The 7,696-nt window shown below is 52.9% G+C and overlaps 1 protein-coding gene across 1 annotated transcript; it reads right to left on the minus strand.

Annotated features, from left to right (window-relative positions):
• Positions 1-5,825: 5,825 nt before the first annotated feature.
• LOC133103236 (CXXC-type zinc finger protein 5-like) lies at positions 5,826-7,397 on the minus strand. The gene has a single exon (XM_061208602.1). The coding sequence runs from the start codon at positions 7,166-7,168 to the stop codon at positions 6,206-6,208; it is 963 nt and encodes a 320-aa protein (XP_061064585.1). The 5' UTR covers positions 7,169-7,397; the 3' UTR covers positions 5,826-6,205.
• Positions 7,398-7,696: the final 299 nt, after the last annotated feature.

The following is a 7,696-nucleotide window of genomic DNA, read 5'->3' on the forward strand; positions in this document are numbered from 1 at the left end:
CACTATCTGAGTTAATTCATTAATCCTCACAACAATGGCAGGAGATGGACAGACTGATATTGTCCTCATTTCACAGATGGAAAGATCAAGGCCCAAGAGGTGAGGTCTCCTGGCCAAGGTCTCACAGCCAGGGCAGAGTGGGATTAGAGCCACAACCATCGGGCTGCAGGGCCCTCTCAGTTCAAATTGGGTGATTTTTACTTTCTGCTTTGAATTTTTCAGCATTGCTGGAAGTTGAAACAATGAACCTACTTATCTGTCTGTCTCTCCCTGTCTCTCTCTTCCTACATCCCTCTCCTTTTAAACAAATCTTTTAAGAAAAGACCCTCAGGACACCCATGTCACCATATCAGCAGCCCCTCCCCTGGCACTCATGTGGCCCAGGGACTTGCCCTTGAGCCCCAGGTATGGAGAATCATGAGGGCAGTTTTTAAAAAGAGTACAGTATGTATAAAGCCAGGGCAGAGGAAATGTTCTAGATAAAAGGACACCAAAGAGACCCTATCAAATGCAGGGCCTGATCCTTGATTAAAGTCCAGACAAGAGAAGTAAACACACACACACACACACACAAAGAGCTATCGAGGACACTTTGGAGCAACCTCAGTAATTTGGACACAGACCAGATATTAGGTAATATGACTGGATCAATGCTAAATTTCTTGGATGTGATAATGGCACTGGGGTTGTGTCTGAGAATGCCCTTGTTCTTCAGAGGTGCTTGCTGAAGTATTCAGGGTGAAGGGTCAGGATGTCTGCAACTTACAAACACTTCAGCAAAAATTATGGAGAGAGAGAGAGAGAGAGAGAGAGAGAAGAATGCCCATGGGGCCAAGTGTTGTCAGTTGGGGAATCTGGGTGAAGGCACTATAGCGGTTCATTGCAAGGTTTTTGCACTTTTCTAGAAAGTTTGAAAATTTTCAAAATAAAAAGTTGGGGGAGATTGGTGGTTGTCAGCGGCTGGTGATACCAAAAGAGATTGACTACAAAGGAACACCAGGGAACCTTCCGGAGTGATGGAAATATTCTATATCTTGATCATGGTGGTGGTTATGCAACTGTATAAGTTTGTCAAAATGCATAGAACTGTACACCAAAAAAGAGTGAACTTTACTGTATGTAAATTATACTTCCCAAAAGGTGACTTTAAAAAAGAGAAGTTGGAGAAGACAAAGAGCCAGCAGGGCCCCAACCCACACAGGCTCTGGGAACACAGTGGGTCCTGCCTTGAGCCAGCCTTGCCTGAGCCTGTCCCACTGTGGACCCAGGGGTTCAGCAATGCGTAGGAGCTGGCCCTCAGGTCCTGGGACCCAGAGCCTGGCCTCGGGGAGCGTCCAGGCACCAGCAAGGAGCTTCCTCCCAAGCCTCCTCGGCCTGAGTGCAGGGCCTCAGTCTCCCTGGGGCCAGCAGAGAAATACTGAATAACTCCCTTGTGTGTCCTGGAGAAAGCAGGTCTGAGCGCCCCTCATGAGGTGTTCTCAGTGGAGACAGAGGGTCAGCAGGAGTGACCACTCATCATCACTTCGCCCACCCTGCCACCACTGGGTACAGGGGCCCAGAGGAGGGAAGCAACTTGCCCAAAGTCACACAGCAAGTCAGGTAGCTCTGTCTGGGATGGATCATTCCTAAACTAAATCTTTGAGCCTGAAGTCGTCGCATCCAACCACCCCCATTTCTCAGATTGAAAGACCGAGGCCCAGGACTGTGTCAGAGCACAGATTAGCAATGCCTTGGGAACCCCAGACCCTGTTGCTGTGGCCCTATTTGGTGTGGTTCCCACAGGCTTCTCGTGGGGGGGGTGTGGGAGGTGGGGTGTGAGCCTCCAGTCCTGACCACCATCCTCTATCACCCTTGCTGTCCCCTCCCAAGCTTTCTCTGCCCCCACCCCACAGTGGCAGAGGGAGGACAGGGAGGAGTCAGGGGTCCCACGCCCGCCCCCCACCGCCCCAGGGAGTGCCCACATGGCAAAGAGCCACGGATTCTGCCCAGCCCACGAAACTCACCTCACCCAGAACCTGTTTCAACTCCTCCAGCTCTCCTTGGCAGCTGTGGAGGCCTCATTAAGTGATGCCAGTGCTTCCCACACACCACCTGAAGAAGGGGAGGGGGCACAAACCAACAATGGAGCCCTATGGCCCCTTCCCCAGAGACCCCCAGGCAGGAGGGCAGAGGCAGTACAGTGCCCTGCCAGGCTGGGCCTGGGGAACACGGGCCTCGCTGCCAAACGGCCAAGCCACCTTCTCCGCACGCAGGCCTGTGTGGGTCCCGCAGAGTTGTTTAACCTCCTTAATTAACCGGCCGTGATTACGAGGCCACCTGGGAAGGCCCCCGGGGCTTCAAGGAAGGCTGGGGGCTGGGAACTGGGGGCAGGGCCCCCCAGCCATGGCAGGCTCAGAGGCTCCCCACTAAGTGGAACAGAGAAGAAGCCCCCATCCCACACTAGAGAGTTGGGGGCAAAACAGGCCATCCTCCCCACATCAGCTATCTGATGCTGGGAAAGTGGCCTCACCTCTCTGGGCCTCGGTTTCCACTGGGAAGAATGGCAGGGTGGCGGCGAGACTTGATTAATGACTGTTTGTGAAAAGGTCCCAGAGGTGCTGCTGACAACAGGCCCGGCTATTATTCTGGGAAGGCATCGAAGAGTGTCTGAGCCCGTAATTAACCAAGAGGATGAAAACAGTAAAGAAGGAGAAGGCCTCGCCCAGGCCTGCCCGCTGCCCCTGACGTCCGCCCTCCTGCCCCAGCAGGGCTCCTGCTCAGGACAAGGGGACCCAGGGAGAGGAGGTGTCGGACCCCAGCCTGGGCCCTGAGCCTTCTGTTCCTCTTCTCAGCACCGAGATTACTAAACTATGTCCATCCATCCCTTCACTCATTCATTCATTCCACAAATGTTTATTAAGCACCTACTGTATGCCAGTCAGTACAGCAGCAAACAAAATAGACATGGTCATGCCCTTGAGAGCTCAGTCTACTAGAGGAAGTAAATGATAAAGAAATAAGAATCCATCAAAGGAGCAGGATATTTTTTTAAGGTGGTGTGATAGGGAACAATTGGCAGAGACTTGAGTTCAAGGGCTCAGGGAGGGCTTCTCTGAAGAGGTGACATTAGATCTGAGAACTGAAGGATGAGATGGAGCCGCCATGGGAAGAGTGTTCCAAGCACAGGGAAGTGCACGTGCAAAGCCCCTGGGGTGAGAAACTGGTGTGTTGGAGGAGGTTGGAGCAGGGAGCAAGAAGGGGAGAGCTGTGGGAGGTGAGGTCAGAGAGGGGGGCAGGGTGGGGAGCAGATCAGGCAGGACCGGATGCAGGGATGAGCCTGCACTGCATCCCAGGACAGTGGGCAGCTATGGGAGAATTTTAAGCAGGGGAGGGACCAGGGTGGGATCCTCTCCCGGTGCAGTGTGCAGGGCCTGGTCAGTGCACACGTGCAGGTGAACTTAAAATCCAAATGGCTGAAGACCCTCATGATGACTACCTTGCCTGTTTGTAGAACACTTTCCTACTTGGGATTCAAAGCTTGGCCCTACCACTTCCTGGCTGTGTGATCTTGGGCCTCGGTTTCCTCTCCTGTGAAACCAAGATAACAGATTCTTCCTTTGAAATGGGGACAGGCACTCCCAACTCAAATGGAGATAATGATTTAAATCCCCATAAACTCACAGAGCAAGAATTTCCTGAGCACCTATTATGTGGAGTGAAAACCTGCAGGATGGACCTGCCATGAGAGTTTTGAAGGGGACACCCAACTGCTCCTGAGGGCTCTGGAGCATCAATGCCTGAGTTCAGATCCCAGCTCTGCCCCTTAGAAGCTGTGTGCCTTGGCCAAATGTCTTGGCCTCTCTGAGCCTCAGTTTCCTCATCTATAAAATAAGGTTAATAGTAATACCTACCTCATGAGGTTGTTGGAAGGATTAAATTAGTTAATATATATAAGACAGATAGACAAGGCCTGGTGCAAAGTGCTCATTTCCGGTTCATTTTTCATTATCCATTTCCTAAATTCTTTCTTTAAGCTCCCCACCTGTTTGCCCCCCACCAACATCCCAATGCTGCATCTCTCAGCTCAGTCACTACCCAACAAGTCCAGTCTCACCTCTGGACTGTTTCCTCCCAGCAACAGGAGGGATCCTTTAAATCACATTTCTCCTCTGCTCAATGCTGCAGTGGCTCCCCACTGTTCCCAGGCCAGAGTCCCCACAAGGAGACTGTGCATGTCCCCAGCCACCTGTTGTACCACCCTCATCCTCCCACCTTGCCCCCAGCCCGAGCGACTTCCAGTTCTCTGAATGTCCTGCCTCCGGTCCTTTGCACATGCTGTCCCTTTTGCCTGGAATGTCCTTCCTCCCAGTATTCTGCCGGAGCTAACTCTTCCTCCTGTGGGAAGTCATCGGGGCTCCCTAGGGCTGCCGCATGCTACTCACTTAGTACCCTATGCTCCCCACACACAGCACCTGTTGAGGGACATGTCAGAGCCCCCAGCTAGACTGGGAAGACGCCAGCAGCAGGAACCAGGTCTGAGGTACCTCTCTTCTGCAAGGCCCGGAGCATGTCAGGGAGGAGGGAGTGACAAATGGGGTAAGTGTTTAAGGTGAGCTGAGGTGGGTGACTTGAGCCAAGTTGAGCTGAGCGCAGTTAAATCAATCTTAGATGAGGTGAGTGGAGGAGATGAGGTGAAGTGGAGCTGAGTTGAGCATTAAATTGAGCTGGATTGACTTGAGTGAATCGAAGTGAGTGAAACTGAGGTGACTTGACTGAGTTGGACAGAGATAAGCTGAACCGAGTTGAGGTTAGGTGAGCTAAGTTAGGATGAGTTGAGTTAAACTGAAGTGGGTTTTAAAGTGTATTTTTTTTTTTTAAGGTCTTCTTTTTTTTTTACTTACTTAATTAATTTATTTATTTATTTATTTATTTATGGCTGTGTTGGGTCTTCGTTTCTGTGCGAGGGCTTTCTCCAGTTGCGGCAAGTGGGGGCCACTCTTCATCGCGGTGCGCAGGCCCCTCACTATCGTGGCCTCTCTTGTTGCGGAGCACAGGCTCCAGATGCGCAGGCTCAGCAATCGTGGCTCACGGGCCTAGTCGCTCCGCGGCATGTGGGATCCTCCCAGACCAGGGCTCGAACCCGCGTCTCCTGCATCGGCAGGCAGACTCTCAACCACTGCGCCACCAGGGAAGCCCTGAAGTGGGTTTTTTTTTTTTTTTTTTTTCGTGGCACAAACATGCATTCTTTTTATTCACAAAACAGCCTGGTTTCCTAAAACTATACAAACAGCATGTTCATCAGCAGGAAGCTGGCCATGGGCAAGGGGGCCCAGGCCACCGGGGGCCCCTGGGCACCCACCCCCACCGGCAGGGGGCCACGCAGAGAAGCCCTTTCTTCTGTTGCCATCAGTGAGGCCAGAAAAAAAGGGCTTATTTTCTCTAAGGGAAGTAGCCAGGATCGGAAATATCGAGACATGAGCTTCCCAGATCTCAATGGATAAACGAACAGAACTTTCGTTTTTGCAAAATCATCACTGTTAGGGTTGGGGGGGGTCCCATTCTGGGGACCGCGGGTACAGCGAGGCTGGCATGGGCCCGGGGGGTGGGTGGGCTGCTCCCTCCCGCTCTGTGAGCTCCTTGCGGCAGCTCCGCACGCGTGGATGGATACAGAGGGGCTTCGACACGGCGCCATCAACATTCTCTTTATAAACGTGAGTGGATTCTCCAGGCAAACTATGCACTATTTCATGGTTGGAAAGAATCAAAGAAAGTTTAAATGAGGGTGGAGTTAAACTGTGCTAAATTACAGTAGTGCTTATTAGTAACTACATTTCAAAAGGTTACATAAAATTTACATTCTCTACACAAAAACTGCATCTCCTGCACAGACAACATCGACATTGACACAGGAAGGAAACTGATTGTCCATTCTTTGCCCAGGAAGTCTCGGTACTTTACAGATTCATCTTTACCTCTTTTTGTTGTTGTTGTTCTTCCGAAAAAGCAGTTAAATTTTTTTCTTTTCTTTTTCTTTTTATACTAGGGACGTGGAGATGTTAAAACGACAACAAAAATATATATATATAAAAACAGGAATGAAATCTGTGAGAGAATATTTTTGGTTCTAAAGACGGGTGCATCCGTTTGTCTTCACCCGAATCCCTTGCCGGAGACCACACGAGCAGTGACATTGCACGGAGAGGGCAGCTTTGGGTTCCCGCCGCCGTCACTGAAACCACCGGAAGGCGGCTCCCGTCGGAAGCATCACCTTCTCCAGAGCAGCGGAAGGCTTCTTTTTGAGCTCCTCACATTTTCTGAATTTGCAAATCTGATGGCCAGTCTTTCGGTTCCTACAGCTGCTGCACTGCTCGCAGTTGATGCGCCGCCGGCAGAGCGCACACATGCCGCAGCGTTTCCTTTTCTTCTTGCCCGAGCTGATGGCGGAGGCCAGCTCTCCCTGCATGGGGTACTCGGCCAGGCCGGCCATGTGCAGCGCGCTCTCAGCCAGGAACACGCCCGCCGGGGTCATGATGAAGAGGCCTGGGTTGATGGGAAAGGCGCCCAGGTAGGGGAAGTCGGACTGGCCGTTGAGGGCTTCGGCGCCCGCCACGGCCTCCATGTCGGGCAGGCCAGCGCCCGCCTCGCTCATCAGCGGTAGGTGCTCCTGCACCACGCGCTTCAGCATCTCCGTGGACTGCGCGAACTGCTGCAGCGTCAGCTGTCCCTCGGCTGCCAGCTCCGTGGCCCGCTCTGCCTTGCTCAGCAGGCTGGCCACAGCACCACTTTTGTGCTTTGAGGTAGGGTTGCTTTTGTCCACAGCCATGGCCGCCGCCAGGTCGTGCCCATTGGCCAACAGGGAGGCAGCGGCTGCGGCCGCGGCAGCCTTTTCGGCAGACTCCCCGCCCATCATGCTGCCACCGCCACTGCCACCGCTGCCCCCAAAGGAAGAGTAGTGGGAGAGAGGGCGGGAGCGGCGCAGGCTCTTGTTGAGGGGTTCGCTGATGATGCCGCTCTTGTTCCGGCGCTCAGGGGGTGGTGCGTCATCCGCCACCGAGGCTGGCGCGGCAGCCGCCACCGCTGCACTCTTGTCTGCCACTCCTGCCTTTGGGCCGCTGCCACTGCTGCCATTGGCGTTGCTGCCGCTGCTGCTACCGCCGGTGTCCTGGGGGCCACTGCCGAGGCTCGACATGGTGGGGCCGAGGCCCAGACCCCGCTGGTGGGGGAACCTGCCAACTGCGGGGAGTCCACAGATGAGCACCGGGGTCCTGCCGCCCACGACAGAGATGCCTGGTGGGCTTTGCTGCTCAGCGCAGGCACATGGTCAGGCGTCCACGTGGAAGTGTCTTCACTCTGAACTTCGGGGGAGCCCGCGCCGCCAAACTTTCCGCAGACTTGCAGCGAACTCCGGCCCCGGCCGCGCACCGGGCCCCGGGCTGAAGTGGGTTTTAAACTGAATTGAGTTACATTGAACTGAGGTGCATAGAGCTGATGTACAGTGAGTTAAAATGAGCTGAGATGAGGCATTAAACTGAGTGAGTTTAACTGAATTGAAGTGAGTTGAGTTTTGTTGAGCTGAGTTGAGGAGTTGAGTCAAATCAAGTTTAGGTGCATTTTAAACTGAATTGAGTTAAACCAAAGTTAATAAACTCTTTCTTTTTTTTTTTTTTAAATTGCTGCCCCCTAAGGAGCATTTTTGGACAGTTTTTTCCTAATTGCC

The sequence above is a fragment of the Eubalaena glacialis genome, chromosome 13 (assembly GCF_028564815.1).
Source record: "Eubalaena glacialis isolate mEubGla1 chromosome 13, mEubGla1.1.hap2.+ XY, whole genome shotgun sequence".
In the NCBI taxonomy this organism is placed as follows: domain Eukaryota; kingdom Metazoa; phylum Chordata; class Mammalia; order Artiodactyla; family Balaenidae; genus Eubalaena; species Eubalaena glacialis.